Here is a 23,707-nt window from a genome sequence, read left to right on the forward strand (position 1 = left end):
CCCCCCCTTGCCGCCCCTTTGCTCCTCCGGCGCTCGCCTGACTGAGAGACAGAGGCCCCTTCGTGGTGATGTTACTGGTTCTCCTCGGCCGCTGGGTCGCGGCACGTGCATTCATCCTGGTCACAGTCAGCAGCAAACGGGATCACCTGGGGGGATGACCAAAGAGAGATCATAGAATCATTTAGGTCGGAAAAGACGTTTAAGGTCATTGAGTCCAACCCAGCAATGCCAGGTCCACCACTAAACCATGTCGCTCAGCACCACACCTACGTATCTTTTAAATACCTCCAGGGACAGTGACTTCACCACCTCCCTGGGCAGCCTGTTCCAGGGCTTAACAACCCTTTTGGTGAAGAAATGTTTCCTAGCATCCAACCTAAACCTCCCCTGGTGCAGGTTGAGGCCATGTCCTCTCCTCCTATCGTTTGTTACATAGGGGAAGAGACCCACCTCACTACAGCCTCCTTTCAGGGAGTTGCAGAGAGCCATAAGGTCTCCCCTTGGCCTCCTTTTCTTCAGGCCAGTTCCCTCAGCCACTCCTCACAAGACACGCTCTCCAGACCCTTCACCAGTTTCATTGCCCTTCTCTGGACCCACTCCAGCACCTCCTTGTCTTTCTTGTCTTGAGGGGCCCAGCACTGAACACAGTATTCGCGGTACAGCTCCATCAATGCCGAGCACTCTGCTCTGACAGCCCTGGCTCCCCTTTGCCTCTGCAAGCCCCCACTATGGACAGACAGACACTGTGGGCTGTGGCCTGATGCTGCTGGACTAGTGGAGCTCCACGGTTGCTGAGAAATGAGCTCTCTGATACAAGCCGTCCCCATCTGAGTTTTATTCTTTGCATTCTTTTTTTCTGTTAACTTGTGTTTCAAATTTTGCAACCAAGGGTCAGCTTGAGTCTCGTGCCCCAAACGTCAAACCCTGAGAAGAAGCACCCACTGGTGGGTGTGAGACATTTGGGCTAGAACTGCATGTGGTGAGGCACCTCTAGATTTCAGTTTTACTTCGGCCCCTGTTAGAATGCCCTATTGTCCATGTCTGAGCCCATGGACCTGTCCTTCAAGCTAGCAAAGCATGCAGGTAGGATAGCCTGTGGCCAGGTACACTTCTGTCACCTTCACTGGTGGCAGCAGAGCAAGGTGGAAGGGCACCGGCAGAGTATCTGGCTCCTGGCTGACAGTTGCCCAGTCATGAGCCATGTGAGCTAACAGTTTCTTCCAGAGGTTTTATAAACACTAGGCTCAGAGACAGGAGTGTTTCTTACTATGGAAGCGGCCCTGTGAGATGTTGGAGTGGGGTTTTTTTGCATGCCCATGTTCCAGCATCTGCCTTAACAGAGACGTGCTGGAGGCTTGTGCTGGGGGACATCTGGGACCTGTGGGGGGAATGAGCTGGGGCTGGGTCTCCTGAGAGCTGTGGTACTGAATCCCCCCACCTTCCACTGCAAACCCATTCTTTATTTTGGCCAGAGATCTGGATGTCTCAGACCTCCCGAGAGCCATGCCTTGCTCTGAGATGTCATGATATCGCTGTGGAGGTTTCACTCATCACTTGGGCGTAAAGCCTTTTCTCTCCTATCTCAGATGGATCTTCCCAGGATTTTATTTTTCCTTTTCTCTGTGCGTGTATGTGTGATGAAAGGAAAAATGATTCAAGCTCCACAATCAAGATGAGAAGATCCAAATTCACATATTTTTGCAGTGAGAAATTATCTCATGCCCTATGATTTGTTTTGCTGTTGGATATGCTTGGGAAGGATGGACTGTGAGTGCCGGATAGCAAGTTAGGTGGGAGGGGAGGTGGTGATGGGAGACAAAGAAGGGTCTGTGCAACCCTGACGCCAAGTTGCTCCCTCTATGCTATTCCCTCCCAGGAGAACTGGGAAGGAAAGACAGCCCACAGCAGACACCAATGGATCATACGAAAAAAAAATCCCCTGAGATTGCTCAACTGTACCACAAGGTGACTTCTGACTCATGGCTAGCACTACATCCTATGGAAGTCATTTCTTTGGGCCTTGATTCCCAAACTGAGAGGGAATCCTGTGAGCTTCAGTGGGAGCTGGGCAGAGCTTTCAGTCCTGTTGGCCCGAGCCCAAACCCTGCTGTTAATCATAGGGCTGATGTCTATCAGCTTCAGCTGGCTTTGCTTTAAAAACATGGGTTTGTCCTCGGTTCATGGGAGAATCTCATCACAGGCTCGGTTCCACAGCCAGCAAAGCCAAAGAGCATGGGTAGCACTCACCACTTCGTACTAAATCCTGGCCAGCATCACAGAAGATGCTCACTTACCTTCCTGGAGGACAGTGTGGAGGAGCAGCAGTCACCTCCGTCATACTGGCAGTATGCCCGGTTGTTGATGGTGTCACACCAGCCGTCTGCTTGGAAGGGCTAGGCAGAGGAATGAGTCTTTGGTGAAAGGGTTACTGAAAAGCATAAAGTTTTCCCCAAAAGCAGAGATTCCAGGTCCTCAGCAAGGCCCCCATGCACCTCCGCTAAGGGCCAAGGCCCAGTTCCACCACACACAACCCCCTTTTCAAAGCCAAAGGGCACCGGAAGACTGGGATCCCGGCTGGAAGAGTGGGTGCTCAGAGTGCAGCAGCTGTAGCTTGAGAATGAGAGAATTGTATCAGGAAGCGAAAAAGCAAATCCACATCGCTAGAGAGAGGCCCAAGCTGAATGGCACAAGTCCCCACGCCCGCCTCGCTCAGTGCTTCTCCACAGAGTCTCTTGCCACCCAGCTAGGAGTCAGGTCACCACCTCACAGAATCACAGAATGGCTTAGGTTGGAAGGGACCTTAGAGATCATCTAATCCAACCTTCCTGCCAGGGGCAGGGACACTTCTCAACCAGACCAGGTTGCTCAGTGCCTCATCCAACCTAGCCTTGAACATCTCCAGGGAGGGGGCATCCACAACTCCTCTGGGCAATTTATTCCAGAGTCTTGCCACCCTTGTGCTAAGATTCCATCTAAACCTATTCTCCTTCAATTTAAATCCATTTTCCCTTATCCTGTCACTGGACACTCTCGTGCAAAGTCCCTCCCCAGCCTTCCTGTAGGTTCCCTTCAGGTATTGGAAGGCAGTTATAAGGTCCCCCCAAAGTCTTCTCTTTTCCAGGCTGAACAATCCCAGCTCCCTCAGCCTGTGCTTGTAGCAGAGCTGCTCCAGGCCCTGGATCATCTGCTCATCCACCTTCCCACACCACTGTCACACGTGTCCACTACAATTCACTCTGCACCTTCACAGCTGGGGGAGGGCTCTGTAAGAGGCTGACCGAACTCTTCTCTCCAAATACCAAAGAGATCCTGGCTCTGAAGTTGTGTTTGGTGACCTGGCTTAGGCAGTTAAGTCCAGAGAGGATGCTGTGAGGATTCATAGAGCATCCTTCTAGAGGATCAGTCTCAGGAAGGCAGGTGCTTTATCTCCCTTGGACTACAAGAAAGATTCAGCAAGGCCAGGACTCTCCCCAGAAGCACTCAAGCCAAGCCAAGCATTGGCAAGCACTGGTTTCAAGGAATACGCCTTTTCCAAAATGCTCTTGCTCTGACCCTGAGGAATATTCCCCAGATGCCTCTAGACTCTCTACTGGAGGCTCTAGGCCTGTCCACTGCACATGGCCCCACCAAACTTTGCCAGGTTGGACTACAAGGCTGCTTATCTGGTGGCCAGTTAGGACAAACAGAAGGGATCTTCATTAAGCACCAGCTCCCTGCAGGCAAAACCCAGTGGAGAGAGCACCAGCCTACTGACAACCAGAAACATTGGCAATGTGGCTACCTTCCAGCTTCAGTCTTGGCCATCTTTTTTCCCCTCATTTCTCTTTTTCACAGCCCAAATCTCACTCTCTGTGTGAAAACTGTATGGCTGACCAGCGGAGGGCTTCACATTGCCAAAACAATCGTGGCTCCTCTTCGCATGGCACAGCCTGGTGCCCTTTGCTGTCCTCCTGCAAGTCACCACCAGGTCTGCCTGGGCAACTGGGGATTTGCAGAGCCCAGCTTGCCTCGGTGCAGCTCAGATAAATGCTTCACCGCTAACAAGCTGCCTTTACTTTCAGTTCTGACACGGACATGGAAAGCTGTTGCAGCAGAACAGCTTTCTGTCCAGAAATGTTAACTGGCACGAGCGGCCATTCAGAAATCCATTTTATTGTTGTTTAGCAGCATGAGTCATCTGATCAGAGAAGAGAAACAAGCAACGAGAACTGAGAAGCAGCCAACTACGGCTGAGGAACGATGCTGTGTGACTGGTGAAACCAAACGACGTGCACTCGAAGCACTTGCAATGAACCACCAGGAACGATCTGCAGCTGAGCTTTATTTATCACAGATACGTGTCAGCACTGCCAAGCAACAACCAAATGTGCTAACAGAACGGAGAGGCCATTCATTAATCAGGTGATTAGCAATGAAATGCTTCTCCTGCTCTGGGCTCTGCAGTGGGAGCTACTGGCCCAGCAGCCCTGGCCAGCCTCCAGGACTGCTCTCGTCAGAATGGGCTCTTGGTAGAAATCTGGCCACCCCTTTGCTCATGGAAGCAGAGGACCCATTTCACTAGATCTCGTGGCCCCAGACAACAGCTGGGCTTCAGAAAATACCTGGACTCAGCCTTTGATGGACACTTGCCTGTAGCATCCCTAAACTAAACAGCTGCCTGCTGAAAAATGTCACCGCACCACAACAGCCCTGCATCCTCCAGGCTGAAGCCAACAGGTGGGACTGGCGATAACGCCAATAATTCATACGAGAAAGCCATGCCAAAAGCAGGGAAGCGAGGCTGCTTTTTGTCATCATGACTCGCGAAGAACAGAAATGGGATCAGGGCAGGCTAATGTCACTTTCAGAAGTAGCAGTAAGGATTATGGCAAACCACCGAGTCCAACTGTGTTATCAGTATCACAGTCCTCCAACCAAATATAGGCATTTGCTTGGAATATCTTGCAAGAGAAGAAGAGCGAGTGCACCTTCCTACAGCTGGGAAACTGAGGCACAGCTGGGTTAGGTAGCTCACTCAAAAACACAAAGGGATTTAGCTCCCATGATTGTTGTCCCAGATCACGTCCACGGGAGACCAGGGTGCAATTTCACCGAGGCAATAGGGTTAACACTCTCCTTCCATTCAAAAGCATCAGTGGGTCTTAAATGATGGTGATCAAAGAAGGTTTCCGAGCTACAAAGCAGCTTTGAGCTACCCAGAGGGCCAGGGCAAGGATGCTGGGGCTGCTCATGGCAGGGATGCAGGCAGAGGAGTGTAGGGCCACTGGCAGGGAAGAGGTCTTCTGGGCGTGATTTGCTTTTGCAGTCCTTCCGCACGGTGGAGATTTTCCTTGCGCTTTGCTCCATATGCCATGACTCACCAGCAAAACAACAGCCGCCGCTTTGGCAGTTTCCATACCGTTATGGGGAGGTTTGCCCATCCTGGCTGCATGGGTCTGAAACGACTTCCAGATCTTGCGTGCAAGATTGGGGGAGGACTGAGGCAGGGACAGGACAGGGAAGGAGAGGCTCTCAGCTTCTCACTGCACCTGTTTGGGTTATTTGCCCCCTCCTCTCAACTCGCCGGAGCCCGTACCCCACCCTAAACAAATACAAGCTCCTATGGCAACACTTGTTGGGGAAACTTAACAACTCATGCTCCGAATTACGTTGGAAAAACATGTGAGGGGAAAATAAAAAATGACTAATTGGACTCGAGGTGCAGGTCTCAGGGACTGCTGGAGAACACGATGACTCCCATCTCTTCACCTTGTCAAGATTCTCCAGCTGATTTCCTCTTTGAAGCAGAAAAAACAAATTAAGGTGCTGGTGTGTCACCCTTGAGGGCACAAGTGCTCTCCTGTATGCATCACTCTCCTTTTGGTCTTCCAGGAGTCACAGCAGGGAAGGATGAAGATGATATGAGAGAGGAAAACCCATGCAGACTCTCCTCAGCCTGTGCTTGAACCATGTGGCTCTGCAGAAAGCTATGCCAGCAGCGGGACAAGGGAGGTTGGCCCATGTTGGTGACTCGCAAAAACACAAAATGATGTTTTAAAATGCTGGCAGGAAAAAAAACCTACACCAATGCCCAACTGTGCCACACAGGGGTGATGGATGTGATCGGGGCAATGGCCAGCTGTGTTTTGGTTGCCAGAATACGCATCCTACAGCATGGGGAGCTGGGAAAAGGCTCCTTGAAACAGCTTGTATAAAATTTGGAAAAAACGAGTAAAATAATTGTTGCGACTGCTCCACACCGCGTTAGGGAGCTGCTTGGCCAGGCGGCACACACCCAGGCAGCCGGGCTGTGTCAGCGAATCTCCCCACTCGCACCATCCATCTTCCTTGTTTGTGCAGACGGGAGCTGCAGCGGGACGTGTGTCAGCACGTGGAGGTGCAGCATCTGGCACCGTCGGCGTAAAAATAGTAACCGCGAGTCAAGTGCTTGGCGATTTAAATAGGCTAAAACAACATAAGCTCTCAAAGCCGGGAATAGGCACGAGTTAATTTCCCCTGTCCCAACGGAGTCTCTGGGGCCAAGCTGGCTGGTTCCCTCCTTGGGGCTGCCATCCTGCCCGGCGGGGACCCCCCAGGGCCATCAGCGAGGCGGGCAGGGTCTGGATGCTTTTCTTCAAATCCACCTTCTCTGTAGGTTGCTTCACTATGAAAGAGCATTAAAGGGTGCAACAGAGTGAATGAAAAATGAAGCACGAAGAATAAATCACAGATGCCATCAGGATTGTACATATTTTGGTGCTGCATTACAGGCATTTGATGATCATTATTTCCCAGGAATGCAGGTTTTTCCTCTTGCTGAGCAGACCTCAAGGCCCAGTAGCTTGCTTTTGGCAATGACTCCATTCCAGATCCTTCGGAGGAAGGTGGAAAAAAAGGAAAAAAAATTCAGCGTGCACCTGGCCAACGGTGTAACTGAAGACTCGAAAGACTCCTGCGCTGCTGCTGCAACAGAAAGCACTTATGATTTCAGCCCAGACCCCAGTTTCAGGGAATCAAGTCCAGCCTAAATAAGTGAAATTGTTCCCCCCAGTCTTTGGGAGGCTGCGCAGGTCCTGGCCTTCACCGCTGTGCTGATCCCATCCAAGGTGGGCAGCTAGTTTTTTATGCTTCTTCTAAGTCAGCATGGATTTTGCTGTCCTTTCATCCATCCCTTCAGGCATCAGGGTTTTGGGCGTTGACCTCGGACCATTTACATGCTGACACAACCACGCGTGACCCAGCAGCTGAGGAGGTGCAGGTGTCCTCATCCTCCTCAACTGTCATTTTCAAAGCAGCTCCAGGAAGAACAGGGGAACCATCATTTCAGCAGGGGAGACGGGCAAGGATCAGCCCTGGGAAAGCTGCCGCTGCCATCAGACCCACACCTCGTGCATCAGCTTCACCGCTTTTAATCCTGCTCCTGCAATGGATGAGTCATTAGTGGTGGGAAGATCAGCTGGAGGAGCCAGGAGGGAGATGGCGTGGCAGAGGAGACAGAGACAGGGCTGGGTGATAAGCGTCTGCTGGTGACACGTCTCCCTTTGCTGCACACACTCCTGTTCTTCCACGAGCCTTGCGAGGTCTTCAAGAGCAAACCCCCGAAAGGCAGCAGCACCACAACCAAGAAAGTAGCAGTGGCCATGGCCAGGGTCTCACCTGGCAAAGCTGGAAAGCCCAGCCCAGTGGGGCTGGTGTCAGCCCTTTCAGCTGTGGATGTGGCAGGGGCTGGTTACAGCGATGCTGTAGCATCGTGTCCCCAGGACACATCCTTTTCCCCACATACACACACACGCACATGCTGGAGAGGCAGAGAGCCCGGCAGTTCTTGGCTCTCCCTGCTTGCCCAGGGAAGTTGACTGGGAATGCAGACTGTGGGAGGAAACGACAATGTTCATTGTTTGGATTAAATATTTTTCTTGGCCCTCTCTCTGTTGCAGTGTGTCTTTTTTTTCTTTTTTTTTTTTGTCTTCTCCCTCCCCTTGACACCCCAAGCACAGACACTTTCCCTCGCTCCTTCCTAAGGTTCTCCAGCATGCAAGGAAGAAATCAGCTCTGAAAGACACAGAGAGGGACGGAGAGGGAACAGGGCTGGCTTCTGCTCAAAATACTTTTTGGGATGCTCTGAGCCATCCTGAGCAGTAAGCAAGCTCTACCTGGCCCATCACAGTGAGGGAGGGCAGGATGAGCATCACACAGAAGAGGAGGTTTAGAAATTTGGCAAGAATCACCGGGGACCAAGTGGCCTGGAGAAAACAAAAAACAAATTCCTCCAGATCCAGAGCTTCATCCACATTTAAGTGCCTCCCAGTTTCTGTTCCCTGAGCTGTCCTTCTGGTCCTTTTGAACCATGGCAGCTGTCTCTTGCAGCCACATGCCTGCAGGATGCCTTGCTTGGAGACAGCATGGACCTGTCCTGGCAACTATGGACACAGTCAGAAAGCAAAACGGGAAAATACCAATTGGTCCTAAGCTTGCTGTTGTCACTTGTGAGCTCAGCATACAGAGATCACTTACATCTCAGATCTTCAGGAACATTTGCTCCAGCTCCAATGTCCTTCTCCCCAGGCCTCATTAAGAAAACAGAGACTTGTTGCTTGATAAAGTACTCCACAGACTTGGAGAAACACTTCAAGGAAGAGGTGATGGACTGGAATGTAGCATCTTACTGTCTGGTTTCAGCCTACGTGCCATCACTTGTGCAGCCATGCCCAAGGCAGGCAACAGCCCAGGTCCCAGCAGCCTCGGTGTGCAGCTCTAGGTGTCCTTCAGGACAAAGAATGTCCCTTGGACATGGGTTTCCTGCAAACACTTGGGCCCTGTTTGAATCACTCTGGATTGAGGTTGGTCAGGATCAGTGTCTGAAGGGGAATGGAGAGCACAGAGCTTAGATCGCTGCTTGGTCTCCAGCCTGAATGTTGCTGTATCGGGAGAGCAGGTCTGGTGCTTCTTGTCTCAGGCCAGGATTTGGCTTGGACACACTTCTTCTGTAGAAGTGAGTATATGGCACTTCGCGTTACTCAGTGGGGATATACTTCTTCATTCCTGACCTGCTCTGTGTCTTGCTCCTCAGAGATCCAATGTCTCAGCAGACAGATCTGGAACAGGTTTTGCACAGTCCACAGGGACAAGAGTGAAGAAAGGAATGCAAAGCTGGTATAGATGAACACAGCATCAGAGCAAGTCCTTCCTTCCATAAAAGCATTTGTGTCCATGATCATGGCAGTGTCCTCAGCCTTATCCTTTTTACACCCTGATCTCAACACAACCAGGAGAAGAAAACCTGAGGCACGAAAGAACAAGCAGAGGAAGATGCCGTGTGTTGATAGTGCTCCTGGCAAGCATGGTGGCTCCAGGAGACAGGTCGCCCAGTGCTCACCGTCCCCAGGGCTGACACTTCACACACGAGAGAAGCCAGGACTTCCCATGCCATGAGCACCAGCCTGCAACCCTGCCCTCAGCAGCTTGCCTGCTGCCATGGATTAGATCTCCTGCCAAGCCGTTTGTGCAAAATAAGCTGCAGGATAGAATGGGTTATGGAAAACAAGCCCTGAAAACCACAAGGGCCTCCTGACCCACTTGTATCTGGTTTCTGCCAAGTTCTTGTTACAGATCTTAAACAGAAAGAAAAACAATGGATGAAGGATGAAGGAGCTGAAGGGGAATGAATATTCGTGTTGGAAGAGCAGTTGGCTGGGCTATGCTTGGGGATGTTTGTTTATTATCAGAAGCAACTCGTTGATTTTTATTTCAGTGGGTGCTTTTGGTGGCTTTCTGCTCTCTCTGTCTTTGGCACCAGCTGCACGACTGTGACCACCAGGAGAGGGGAAAGCAGGATGTGGACGGGGATGGAGGAATGGCACCTGAGCTGGAGAGGGCAGAGAAGTAGCCAAGTAGTCAGGGCATGTCAAGTGCAGGACAGCTTGGGGGAACTGAGGCTGCTTCCACTTCTTGGGGTCTCTGCCATCACTGGTGATGTGCCTGGATGGCATCATCTTTTGTGGGCTCTGAAAGCCTGTCCCCATCCTTCTCATAGTTTAGGAAAGGTATGTCTCAGCTGAGACTTTTGGAAGAGGAGTAGATTTCTCTGGGCTCATCCCCTGGAAGGCTATATCCTATGCCAAGCAGCCCATGCTGCTCATACCTAGAGCAGCATGAAAAAGTACCCAGCAGGTACAGAGAGGTCCCCAACTTGCCTGCCACCTCCCTCGCATAAAGGGTTTTGCCTTCACCGGTCAGGGGCCAGGTCTGATTCAGAGGCAACCATTACCCACAGTCCACACTCCCCGTACTCCCTGCACCATCTGCACTTGCTGCATTAACACAGTGAGAGGTATAATCCCTGCCTGGTCCTTTCTGTATCTCTTTGTGGCCCTGATGTCCACTAATCTGTTTAACCCCTTTCTGAACTTGAAACTATTCACCCCTGTGACCTCTAACAGCCAGTTAGTTCCAGTGCTCACCGTGTCCAAAGCACTTTCCTTTACCTCTTTGAAACAAAACCACTTGCCAGTCTCAGCGAGGGGCTCCCCCAGCTCTGCATCCACCCAATCCAGCACCTCTGTGGCCTGGCAAACCTCCAGCAGTCTTCTGCTCTTCAAACTGAAAGGTCCCAGCTGTTTTAGGGTCTCCTTGAAGTGCAGCTGTGACATCCCCTTAATAATTTTGATTGTTTTTTCCAACTCTGCTGTGTCCTCCTGAGATGTGGGGGCCAGCATGTCATGTAGTATCTAACGACAACTAGTCGAGTCCTGTTTGGTCACCTGGATCGCGTGGACTTTGGTTTTGGTGAGAGTCCTGAAGGGTCAGCAATCCCATGTTCTACTTCTTGCCAGCTGGTGAGAGCAGCAGTCACATCTAGTAGGATCCTGACTGCATTTTCAAAGTCAGACAGCAAACAGAGGAAGAGTGCAGGCTGGATAAAGGTGCAGTGAAATGCTCCCACAGGGACAAGAGATGAGGGATGAGAAGTGAGCACCATGGGAGGGTGACTAAATTGTACCGTGCTGAGATACCCAGTTGCTCTAGACAGTCTCCTTGGGGAAGCTGGTGTGCCTGTAGTCCTCTCACTGCCTTAAACCCCAGGAGAGAAGAGGATCTCTTTCCTGAAGCGGAGCATCCTACCAGCATTGTGTTTCAGCCTGCTTTCCTGTGCTGAGTTTTGCCACGGTATAAAATCAGAGCCTCCCAACCCAGGTCTGGGAGGAGGGACAATCCGGGGGGGAACCCAGCCCCACTGATGGTGAGGAGCAGAGGCAGCTGCCTCCGGCTGGACGTCACTGCCATGCTTTGCCCAGGGAGCGAGTCGCACCCTGTCTTCTGTCATGTTAAATCATGGTGAGACCCTGATTTTAGATGAGGCTTCCCACTATTCACACTGCATATGTCTTCAAAGGGGTTAATTCTGGCTGACAAATGCTGGACGCAAGCCACAGACGTGCTGAGCGAGGGTTTTGTGCATGCTCGTGGGAAGAGCCAAGGATTCATCGGGGTCCCTGACTACCTATTGGACCAAGGGACTCAAGAACAACTTGCAACCACAAGCACACTTCAATCCCTGTCTCATCATTTCCATTGTAAAAACCTCAGGAAAACCACAAAACAGGGAATGGATTAACGTTTTACGATTGTGACAACATGACCAGCAGCACGCGCGAGGGCAGCGAGACCTTGTCCTCACGTAGGGAAGACCTGAGAAATTCCCAGCAGCTCATGCTCACGACAGCTACGGCCCATCTTTACCCAGGGCGTGAAGCAGAGGCCTTAAGCCAAAGTCTCTACACGTTCCCCCAGCACGCAGGCAGCGCTGCTCAGAGCAAAGCACAGCAAAGCCAACCTCAACCAGAAAAAGCGCCGTGTCCCATCAGGAAGGAACTGGTACCCTGTGAGGCAGACCATGGCCGTGGTAACTCTCCTCTAGCTCCTACCACACCAGGACTAAGCTCTGCCTCCCCATGGTCTGTCCAAAGCTGCTGCCTTAAATTCCTTGCAATTAACCCTTTACTCCCTTCATGCAGTGACAAAACGGAGCTGGAAATGAGGTCAGCATGTTGCACAACGTGTTGGCTGCCCGCAAGAGCCCGCGAGCCTACACGCATTTGCCCTGATTGCTGGAAGAGCAGCCTGCCTTCCTCCAAGTGTTGGAGCAGGACAGTAGTGGTTACTCCACCCTGTGTGTAATAGTTGGTAAACAAGGTGATGATAAAATAAGCAAACTTTTTCACCTAAACCACAGTCATGATGAAAACCACAGGAGCCCCTGTGGTGGGAAGTAGTGGTGTGCAGAGCTAGTGAGTTGCGCTGACCGGGAGATGCTCTGTAGCAGCCATACTCACACATGGACTCTTGGACCATGGCAGGAACAGTCCAAGACAGCAATCTGGATCACTGTACATGCTGTGTCCTACTCCTAAGTCAACAGCCTCACTTACTTTTGGGCACAGGAGGAAGACAGCTGAGAGGTGGTCACCTCAGGATGCCTTAGGAGAACCTTCCCCAGACGCTGCAAACACCTCCCTCACGGCAGCTGAGCACACCACACCACCAGGACCACCACCGCATCCTCCCAAACCACGGCAGGATGAAGGGGCTTCTCTCCTCCTCCACTTCCTTCTCCACCCAGCCCCAAGCCCCCTCCTTTCCCCTCCATCCCACACTCCATCCCCGCTGCCATCTGTTTTTCTACTGCTGACGGATGTTCTGCTGGCCCTCAAGAGGCAAAGTGTGCTCAGCGCTAACTCGTATTCCTGATGGGCTCCTGGAAGGGTTTGCAGCCCTCCCTCCCTCGCCTACTGAACTACGTGCCTCCCTGCTCCAGGAAGGATGGGGAACTTGGCGAGGCTCAGCGAGAGACTGGGAGGCAGATGAATGACCAGCTTAATGGAAAGAGAAGGGAGGTGGGGAGAGGAGGGAGAGGGATGAGCAGTCAGGCTGATCTGCTGCCAGAGTACAATAAAGACGAGTGAGAATCCCTCTAACACCATCATCAGGGCTCCAGCCAGGGCTGGGAAGGTTGAGGCTTGGCTACTGCTGCTGTGCCCTAGCCTGAAGTGACTCCACCAGAGAGAGACGGGAGGAGCAGCCAAGTGTCCCGGATTTCTCTTCTATAGGGTTGTTCGCCTCACTTAGGCACCCAGATGAGAAAGTTTCTTCATCGAACACAGTCTCGGCAGTCGATGGAGAGAGAACGGCGTCTCTGAGGAGTGAGCTGGACATTCCACTGCCGAGTGGTGAGCAGCGAAAGGGCTCCTAAAGGAGGTGTCTCCAGTGAGGAAATGAGGAGGAATCTAGGATTAAGATGTCCCACGGACACAGCAAGTCAAGCTGAATCACATCAGAGCCAGCAGTGGCTGTATTCTGCAGGGGCAGAACACTTCTTGCGCAGGTAAATGAAGAGGAGAACATGGAAATAAGATGGGGGGAGCACCAAGGACTTACAGGGTAATTCCAACTCTCGCCGACTGATGCCTCCACATCCCATAAGAGATTGAGTCTCAAGTGAAACTGCTGCTGAGAACTGCAACTGCTTTTTGGATGGCAGCAGGAGAGGAATGAGAGTGGAAGCCAGCGTAGATGAGGTGGAAACAACATTCAAGGCATTTCCTTCAGTCAAACAGGGCAGGGGGCAGACAATACCTCCCTCTCCTTCCCAGTGCAGAGCAGCAGCTCTCAGGGCAATACTCTGAATGAGATCACTTTCGTAAGAGTTATTCTTTATGGTAAAACAACGACTACCATAAAAACTCATGTAGAAAAAAGTTATTTCTGAAGACTTGGCTTATCAGTCCAACCTTAGCATTGTAGAAGAAAACTCGATGAAAAGAAAAACCTAAGACACGTTTGTAAGAAGTGAGGAGGAGGAGAACAGAAAGGAGGCTGCTGTGAGCTGTATTATAAAGGAGAGCATCAGGGTGAAAGAAGCTATCTGAGGATGAACCTTTATTACTATTACAGTAAATGGCTGTGACCTTAAGAGGAGGCTGCTGTGAGCTGTATGATAAAGGAGAGCATCAGGGTGAAAGAAACTATCTGAGGATGAACCTTCATTACTATTACAGTAAATGGCTGTGACCTTAAAAATAGCCCTGTGCTGACAGAACTGTTAATGAGGAAGAAGGCACTGTTCCACGGGGGAGGATCAGGATATCTGACAAAAAGTTAGATGACCTGAAGGAGTAGAGAAAGAAACAGGATGACATTCGCTTGTGTAAAAGTGGAGGGCAAGCTCTTGTACTGATGGTAAAACATCTGCTGTTAGCTCGGAGTTCATCGGCTGGAACAAAAAGGAGGTAGAGAAAGATCTGGGTGTACTTGCTGACCTCAGGATATCTCTGAGCTGCCAGACTGATGCAACTGCAGAAATAACAGATATAGTCCTGGGTCCTATCAAAAGAGACATCTCCAGCACAAGGAAGCTGTGTGCAGGGCTTTGGTTAAGCCTCAGCTAGAAGACTATGTACTACTTGGTCATTCCTGATGAAATATTAATTGAAACCAGAAACAGCATTAAAAAGTCTACAAGGGTGATAAAGAGCATGGACTCTCTGTCTTCTAGTAGGACACTACAAGATTCTGGCTTGCTTAACATCCTGTCTGCTAAGATTGCTGTCTAGGATTGCTTTCTAAGACTAAAAGGGGATGACAAGCATCCAGGAACAGAGGATCAGAAAGATGTCGTGCTGGTCGTGAGCATGTTTGCATGGCTGAAGACAGTTACTGTGAGATGCTGGGATCAACAGGCAGTTGGTCCTTATCTATCTCACACACACACACAAATAAACTGACGTTTTTCACCATCCCCTGCAGCATTTCTTGCTGAAGACACAGATCCAAGGTCAGGTGCAGGAACCACAGAGGAGGAAAGGCTGAGGTCAGTCTGGTGTACCTGAGCCTATGGGAGCACATTCACACCTCCATCAGCTTTCTCCCACCCGAGCCGCACAGGAAGGGAAGAAGGAGCACCTCACACCCCATCTGTTTCTTTTTTGGAAGGATCAACTCCCAAAGAGCACAAAGAATGGTTCTCCCTTGCTAGCAGAAGAACCACCAGGAATATCACCACACCAATTTGGACTGCTCTTCCACATGAATCCATCCTACCTCAGATACGCTGCCCCAGAGCTGAGCTAAAGGATGTGGTTTAGAAAGATCTGGAGCTCTCAAAACACCAGAAGATCCGTCGCTAGGCTCTGGTACTCAACCATCAAACACTTCTCTTAACACACAGCACCTCATTCCCCCAAGCTTGCAACCCATGCCTTGTAGTAGACATGCACAACACAGTTGGGGAAATAACTGCTGCACTTTCTGTTGACCATAACATTTCCTTCCTGAGGCCATGACCCCCACAACATCACCCTTCTCACACACTTCAGTCCACATAGAGCTGAGCTAGGCAGAATCGGTGAGCAAAAACGATCATTTACATTGAAATAAGCACACACAAAAATAATCAGCAAAACCCAAAGCTATTTTTGGTGTGCAAACTTCATTTACATTTTCCTTTTTGGTAAAAATCCCATATTTCCAGCGTGCAATGCTCCAAAATCCCCCACCGTTTTTCCTTTTATCCTCAATCATAATAACAACGCGTGCTTGACAAGGGCTGCCTATTTTTAATTTCCCTTGCGAACTGACTCCAGGCTGCCTATGATTTTCTCCTGCCTGGTCATTATTCAAAGCGAAACAAGCGGCTAACCGATTTCTGCAAGGAATTCTGCGTCTGCAGATTCTTCAGGAGTGGTTTGTTTTGCATGTACAAGACTGGAAATCCTGGTTGTTTTGGTTGGACGTGCGAGTCACGCGGGGCTTTTCTGGATCCGTGTTACTCTAGAACTGCGGTTCTGGTTAAGGAAATATTCAGGCTTGGAGTCAGCACGGGTTTTTGGGGATACCCCTTGCCAGTGAAATCCTCTTGCTAGAACATTCTTCCTGGACTGGCCAAGAAGAAGCAAGCAAGGCAGGAAATGGGTTGTTCTGCAGCTCTGGCTCCCCAGCATCGCCCTTGGCTGCAGCCAACTGTACCCAAGTATGCTTGCCTTGGTTTCTCTGCTCTAGCCAGCAAGCGCTGGTCCAGCTGGGAGCAAACACAAAGTCAAAGCCATCTGGCTTTGTGCTAGAGTCAGTCCTCATTGCCAGGAGCTTTCCTGCAAGGAGCAGGCAGCTCATACTGGAGAGGCTTACCTCGCACGACTGGATGCAGTGAATGACGGAGGGGTCCGGGTACCACCGCAGCCTTCCCGTGCACACAATATGCTGAGGAGTGAAGGGGAAATGAGCTATTAGGAGAGGTACCAGAGGGAGGGGAACAGCCACCGAAGCTTCCTGGAGGTAGAGGGTCTCCCACGACATGGCATCGAACAGCAATGGCACCCCCAGGACCCTCCCCACGCCTCTACTCGTTAAACCCAAAGTTCATCCGCAGACATTGCTCAAGGCAGAAGCTAGATAGACCTCTGTGTGTGGGTATGTAGACACATATATAGATGAACAACTGAGAGAGAACACAGGGAGATGGCAGGGACCACTAGACAAGTGAGTTGGGCTGGCAGAGCCACCTCCCGGTGCCTGACTTGGCCACAAGTTGCTTCTGGGAGGAAGCCACTCAGGGCTGCAATAGATTGAGTTTGCCATTAACTGTTTATGTGATGTTGGATTTAGCAGCTTGTCGCTCGTATGGGATGGGGGGGCTCAGCTTGTCATCACTTGGGACCTACATCAATTTGCTCATTGACCCCCGCTGAGGCTCTAAGAACCAGGTTCCAGGAGGACCTACCTCCCTAGACCTGGCCTGAAGGATACTCCAGGCTCACGTTCACTTGCGGGGCTGAGGTTATCATTGGTATTTACGAGGCACAAACTCAACTGTTGCAGCCAGCTGGACGCAAGAGCCAGATGTGAAGAGCTCGGTTTCATCACGCTGGAACGCGTCTTCCCACTCGTTCAGCGGGGGTTTGTGGGGAGCACTCATGATTATATGGGGAGGGAGAAAAGCCCCACCGCACAGGCAATTTCCTCCTTGTAAAGCTCAGGCAGACTTTGAAATCCGAGGCCCCATAAAACGATGGCTGGCCCGTCAAAGTGTCCTAGGATGCCCTTCACGGTGCCGGAGTCGCACAGAGGGCTGCGTATACTTTCTCCTAGCTTCCCATTTGAAATGTGGAGCCGTCAGGGATGGGGCAGCTCTGCCCACGCTGTTGCACATACTTCTGCTGCATGTTTGGTCAAGACTGTGATGGGGCAAGGACAAAGTCCTGGCCATCCTTGGCCAGCATAGGGAAGGCAAACCTGGAGAGAACTGACCTCCAATGAGGCAGAGGCTGGGTATGCTGGCTGAGCTAGCCAATTCCTCTTTAGCCCAGAGGATGTTTGCATCATAACTCTATGCTGGGTAGCTTCAGGTGTGGCTGTTGTGCAACTTGAACAGCCTTTTAGTCTACTCTTAATAGTCTACTCAAGACCCAAGCTAGGAAATAAGGGCAGAGGAACAAACCTGCTTGGCTGCGAGATGCAATGAATGAGGGCTGAAAGCAAAACAGGACCATGCCCTGCCTGAGTGGCCTCTGCATCTCCCTGTGTGGTTTGTGCCATCCACTCCACCACCTCGGGAGTGCAGCAGCTCCCGAGAATGAAAAGCTGTTGGAGGCTTGGAGGAGCAAAGCGAGGAGCCGAGGCAGGAGCCAGTGCAGAGAGGAAACCAAAAAGGCCCAGGGAGAGAGCTCCTGGCAAGGGGGAGAGCCACTTCTTAAAGTAAAGCCTTCCCTCCCCCTTTCTGCAAAATACTCCCCTGCACGAGAGCCTGCAGTGGCCACTGCCTTAACGGGCCAAGCCATCCGATCCCTCAAAGGCAAGGATTCCTTCCAAGGCTCGTGCTTCACCACCCCACATGCTCTGGGCATCCTCACTCCCCACCGTGGCAGCGAGCCGTCGTGGGTCTGATTCAAGGCGACACACAGTAGTATCCACAAGCATGATGCTGGGCCTCCTGCGGGTTCCCAGGAGGAGGGGAAAGTGTTTGGATGAGAGCACTGGCTTCTGGGATAGAGCCTTTGCTTTCTTTTGTTCCACTTCCTTTCCTTATGCATCGCGTTTTTTATTTTAAGAAATATTACCCCAGCTGAGCTGCTTTTTGGGAAAGTCATGCCCATGAGGATCCAAACTATTTGAGCTATTTGAGCTGGTTTGCCTACAGAAATGAGTAAGAGATGGGGAGGGAAATGCTCCCCTTGGTTCCAGCAGCAGGGGCCAGCAGGTCCTGGCAGCAGGAGACACCTTTCAGCTGACAGTCCCCTCCCTTGGCAGGGAGATACCTGCCTGGGGTTGAATCTCAGCTGTAAGGTAAGAGAGGACCCAGGCTCATGCCATGCCAGGAGTGGTTTTTGCTCTCCTGGCGTGCTGGCTGACAATAACAGCAGCTCAGGCAGACTTCAGGCCATGAAAAGTCAGTGGGATTCCTGTGTTTAGCTTCATTTGTCGTGGTACCCTGCAAGTCCTTGAAAGCTTGCTTGGGTGTGGATAACTTCTGCTGAACTTTGGTGTGGGAGTGCAGGAGCATCCGCAGGGGAGCGAGGACCTCAGGACTGGAACCTGGTTATGGGGAACAGCAGCAGGTATCTCCAGAGCCTGCAGCCTGGGCAGCAACTTGGAGAGGGCCAGCCTTAAGCTAGCTTAGGCTGCTTATCTTTCCAAGTCTTATCCCTCTTCACCTAAGGCAAGGAAATTTTAGTTAAAAAAACACCAGAGGAAGAGAGACAAAGCGAGGGGAGGACGGCTCCCCTCTATGCTGCCATCAACCCCCCCCGCTAGAGGCATCCACCTCCTTGTTTACCTGGACTCTGGTGGGCTGCAGGCGGTGATCCATAGTCTCAGCAGTTACGTTTTCGGGCAGTATGACGGGGTCGCTGGGAGGTATGATACAGGAAGGTGTGCAAACAGCACCTGCAGGGGGAGAGCGAGACTTGAGGACTTTGTCAAGAAGCCAGCAATGAAGTTCTACAGGAGGGCACCAGACCCAAACGTGGAGGCTCCTCACTGAGCGTAGAGGCAGACGTAGAGGAGATCCTCATCCTCCCAACCTAGGATGGCAATTCCTTCCCCAAATCCTGAATTGTGAGAGATCCTACAGGAGTTGTGGCCAATTCCCTTCTCCCAGATAAGAGGAAAACTGAACATGCCTTAAGAGGTACATTCAAGCCGTGATAGCAGGACCCAGCATGAAAATAAGTGTAACCTGGACACTACAGGATGTTTGTTGACATATTAGGAATCATCTTTCATAATTTTTCTGTCCCGCTGAATGCTTACTGCCTTCCTATGACTCAGGAAGCAAAAAAGCTGCAAAAACTACCTTGGAAAACGAGATGGGTGCCAGCCTCACATCAGGTCTGTCCAAAGCTTGACCTTAGCAGGTGCTGCCCTTGGATTTGCCTCATCCTGTTTTGATCAGCCCCAGATGACTGGGGTGTTTGCTTCAGAGTGACATGGGCTTTACTTAAGTGTCCTGCCCAGCAGGATGCCAGGTGAGATGCAACCACCGAGATCAAGCATTGCAGCTTTTCCTGAAAGCAGGAAGCAACCAAGTCTTGGAGAAAGAAATGGATGATGTGGTCCCTCATCTGGTGAAAGCACCCTGTTACACATGACTGTCACTGTGGCTTTTACGTAGGACCTGCCACATTAATCTTGCAAATGCCAGCACTAGCAACAAGTGGAGAGATCTTGGGGGCAGGAAATGGAGGGCAAAAGATTAGGAAAATTGCTGCAAAACCCCTGGGTTGTCCCTAGAGATGAGTCCCTGCTCCTTCTTAAAAGAGAGATGGTTACACTGGAGCCAGCTTTAGCTTTGAGTCTTGCCCATGAATACAACCAGGGCACATACAAAGCTAAAGCCACTCCTGGCTCTGCATTTAGAGTGAGGATGGAAGAGAAAACAGGATTCTTCTCATTGGTTTAGTAAGGACTGGTACAAGAAGAAGAGTCACCGTGACCTTCAGCGTTCTGGGAGGGTTAAATCAACAAGAAGTTTGGTTTTCTGCTTAGCTTTCATCTGCCCTCACCTATGCCATGCCCTTGCTCGCACTTGTACTCCACGAAATTGAGCTCTGGGGGCAGTGGGCAGGTGCCCCGCAAACTCTCGCACAGTTTGAACTCCTCTGTCCACAAGCCCTCCTTGGTGCAGACGATGGGAACCTGTGAAGCAGAAGGAGAGCAGCCAGCGTTACTATCAGCAGCAGCAGAGCTCACCCTGCCTGGCCATTGCCCAGCTCTGGGGGGAGAAAAGTGCAAGGACCCCAGAGGGAAGTTCTCCAGGGCAGCTGGGTTGCAGCCATCTAGTCTGGCCTGAGTGTGCTTTGCCCTGCTCACCACAAAGCAGTTTGTTTTCCAGCTGCTGCTGGATCCCACCAGAGTGAACTGACTGTGTTTCTTTGACAAGATCCTTCCAGCAGGTTGGGTGTGAAACCTGGGTGGAAGAGCCTGGCAGGCAGCAGCCTCCACCCCCAGGCAAGCCCCTTGGTCAGCAAGCCTGCTGCAGAAAGGTTGCCCGTCATCCCAGGTAAATGCATTTGCAGCAGCTCCCAAATTGGCTGGAAACCCTCTACTTTTACTTTACAATCCTGTTCACTTGAGACAGCCAGGCTTGATTAGGACTACTGCTTTTTGGAAGGGTCACCGAGGAGCTGCACACCCTGTGCCACACCTGGTACCCAGCAAGAAAAGCTTTGGGTTTTCAGGGTGACTGCTGTTTGGTGGCCCTAGGCATGACCAAGGTGCCGTGGGGCCCCTCTGCACAGCGGGGCATGGGGAGCTTTGTGGTGGGTTTGGTTTTTTTTAGGTGCTCTGAAGCACACCACTCGGCCGATGTCTGCCTGACGCCCGCTCCAAAGTCCCTCACCTGCTGTCCCCGTGGCTCGCAGTTGAGGACGCACTGGCTGTCCAGCTCAAAGCCCTGGGTGCAGTCGTACATGCCCTCGAAGACAGGAGGCGGGGGCTCACACACCACAGGGATGCAGCGCCCTTCTTCCCACTGCCCGCTCTCCAGGCACTGGACCTTCAGGAACTTCCTGGGGAAACACAGACGCCAGGCTGGGCTGCAGCCTCCCCAAGTGCCCCCCACCTTAGCCATGCCAAGCATCCCACAGAGGCAGGAGCACCTTGGAGGCATCTCTCCCCACGTTTGGGGCTTTCCCATGCTGTCCCATCCCTCAGCACGGGCAGGTCCTCCTGAAACGACATCCCATGCTCAACCAGGACCTTTTCTTCCCCTCGCTGCCGGGGAACCACACCAATTTAGGAGCACTGGATGCTTCTTCTTTGCACTTATGCCCTCGTTGCTCCCTGCCTCATAATCATTCCTCTTTGCCCCCCAGCCCCTGGGCTGCATTGTCTCACTGCCAGTAGATGCATACTTTGCTGGATGGAGTGAAACTCCACCAGTAAATCCTGCTGGCCTGCACCCAGCTACCCCTGAAATTCCTCTTTGTACTCCAGCCAGATCTATGAAATCCGTGCTTGCTGAGGGGCTGTCATACCATGGCAGACACACACCATCCCATACTGCTAAAACGGCCCAGGTGCAAATTACTTGCCAAAAAAACAATGAAAAAGAAAAGGAAGAAAGAAATCCAGAAACAGAGCCTACCTGCTTTCCAGCCTCCTGTCCCTGGCAGCAATAGGGACCCTGCATAGCAATAGAAATCGGGCTGGCTGGGGACTGCTCTCTCTGAAGAAGACACGTCTCACAACCCCAGGCTTTGACAGCACTGATGGGCTTTACCTGTCCCAGTGCTGATTGCTCTGTCCTTAATGAGATGTTTTCCTCCCTGCCTCTCCTCTCCTTCACTAGACGGCCTTCTCCAGCTGCTCCCCCCTGCCCTCTCCCCCACCACGGATGCCAGCAGGCAGGGCTCCAGGCGCCGCGTCACGGAGTTCATAGCATGCCGCAGGTACGCGGAGCAGGGGGGTTAGCTGGGCTGGAGGAAGCTCTGGGGGCAGGCATTAAATTGCCCCTTGTTCTGAGCAGCAGCAGCAGACACTGCACGGGGGGCACCCGGCTGTCCCCCCAACACTGAGCGCAGGGTTGGCGAGGGGATCCCCATCTGCATCCACCCCCCACCAGACCTGGTGGCCATCTGAGAACTGCTGGGTGGGGAGTTTGAGAGGTTTTTGAAACAGCTTCATCTTTCTAAATATGTGCAGCTCTCGGGGATTCCCCCCCTCTCCCTGCAGAAACCAGGAATGTGTTTTTCCTAAAGGCTGGGTAAAGGCGACAGTGGGCTCCGAGCAGGTAATGGGGAGAGGATGGGACCTGGCAGGTCCCCCAGCAGAGATCTGCACAGCATCTTCCCACCACATCACACACTGGTGTGAGCACCTAAGCTGTGGTGCTGCAAAGTCACCCCGAGAGCATTGGCCTTGAATCGACTGAAGGAAACCGCAGCTACACAAGGTTTTGGAAGGGCGGTGAGGAGGAGTGTCTCTGGATCCCACTGCGGGCATCTGTGGTGTCAGCCTACAATGTAATTTAGTTTTCTTGGTTGCTGGCTCTTTCCACTGGGATGATGGTCGCTGCCTTTCAAAGATGTCCCCATCAGACCCTGCCTCCTTCCACGTCTGAACACTTTGCTTTGCCCACCTTTAAAGACAAATGAAGGTATGTGCCATGAGGCACGGATCCATGTTGGCCATCCAGGTCCTCAAGCAGCATTTTCCCCTTCTTGAGTGGTCTGGCATCAGAGTATGACCCAGCTGGGGTAAACTACTGGGGGCAAAGCTGATGGCAGCACAATGACAGGAGCAAACTGGGAGCACAAAGAAGCATCCCAGCCACAGGCTACTTCTCAGTTCTCCGCCAGCCACCTAAATATGAGCAATGCAGCCATTGCACCTCCCTCTTGCTCCTTCCGAATTATGGCAGAGGTCCTTTGCCCAGGAACCACAGCAGGACCTGGGGAGGACACACCACAGGAACTGTAGTTTGCACAGGTGCACGCTGTGGTTTGCACTCCCATCATCTTCACTGGGGCTCCTTGTTTTGGGCTGGTGCTGGAGTGGCCCCAGTGTGGGGCCAGCACCATATATGGCCTCTCCCCAAACCTGAACCCCCTCCCCTAGACCTGTGGGGAGAAACCACCCTGCTCTGAAGGCTCACCCCACTGCCAGCATCCATGCTTGGGAACTTCAAACAGGGCTAGCCCGGGCTGACCCTTGGGTAGAAGGTGGTGTGTGGACTACTGCCGCACGTAGGAACTGAGCAGCTTATGTTAAGGCACAGAGAAGCAAAGGGAGAGGCTTTTTTTTTTTTAGAAAAAGATATATATAAAAAACAAAAGCTCACAGCAGCTTGAAATTTACAGATATACGGCTTCTTCTGATCTGGGTTAGCGGCATTTCTCAAGGATTAACAAAGAAGCCAGGAAAATTGGAGTCAAACCTTCCCCCTCCAACTGGATGAGTGGATGCCTAATGGGTAGGGGAAGCAGGAGACACGGCTGAGGCCAGCAAGGGCTGCATCTGACGTGAAGGCATGAGCAGAGCACGCAGGAACCTGGCTGGGATCCAGCCATGTCCAGCTTGGGGGGCAACTAGGTCCACCACAGAGGAACAGTGATAAATGAGCTGAAAGCCTCATCTCCCATGGCAGGAGATTGATGTGTTCAAAAAGAATAGGGGGAGGAGGGGAAGTTTGGGAGATCCACTGGTAAATTGACTGAAAACAACGCCAGCTTGTAGGAAC

The 23,707-nt window shown here is 51.7% G+C and overlaps 1 protein-coding gene across 1 annotated transcript in view; it reads right to left on the bottom strand.

Moving 5' to 3' along the window:
• Positions 1 to 75: 75 nt before the first annotated feature.
• The window catches only part of PAPPA2 (pappalysin 2), a gene marked incomplete at both ends in the record, with an annotated part of 57,558 nt that continues 33,926 nt past the window's right edge, over positions 76 to 23,707 (bottom strand). The window contains 6 exons of the mRNA XM_009868388.1: positions 76 to 146; positions 2,295 to 2,393; positions 16,159 to 16,230; positions 18,803 to 18,912; positions 20,031 to 20,163; positions 20,867 to 21,035. Coding sequence (XP_009866690.1) covers positions 76 to 146; positions 2,295 to 2,393; positions 16,159 to 16,230; positions 18,803 to 18,912; positions 20,031 to 20,163; positions 20,867 to 21,035 — 654 coding nt within the window. The remainder of the gene's footprint in view (positions 147 to 2,294; positions 2,394 to 16,158; positions 16,231 to 18,802; positions 18,913 to 20,030; positions 20,164 to 20,866; positions 21,036 to 23,707) is intronic.

The sequence above is a fragment of the Apaloderma vittatum genome, unplaced genomic scaffold (assembly GCF_000703405.1).
Source record: "Apaloderma vittatum isolate BGI_N311 unplaced genomic scaffold, ASM70340v1 scaffold17844, whole genome shotgun sequence".
Taxonomy (NCBI): Eukaryota; Metazoa; Chordata; class Aves; order Trogoniformes; family Trogonidae; genus Apaloderma; species Apaloderma vittatum.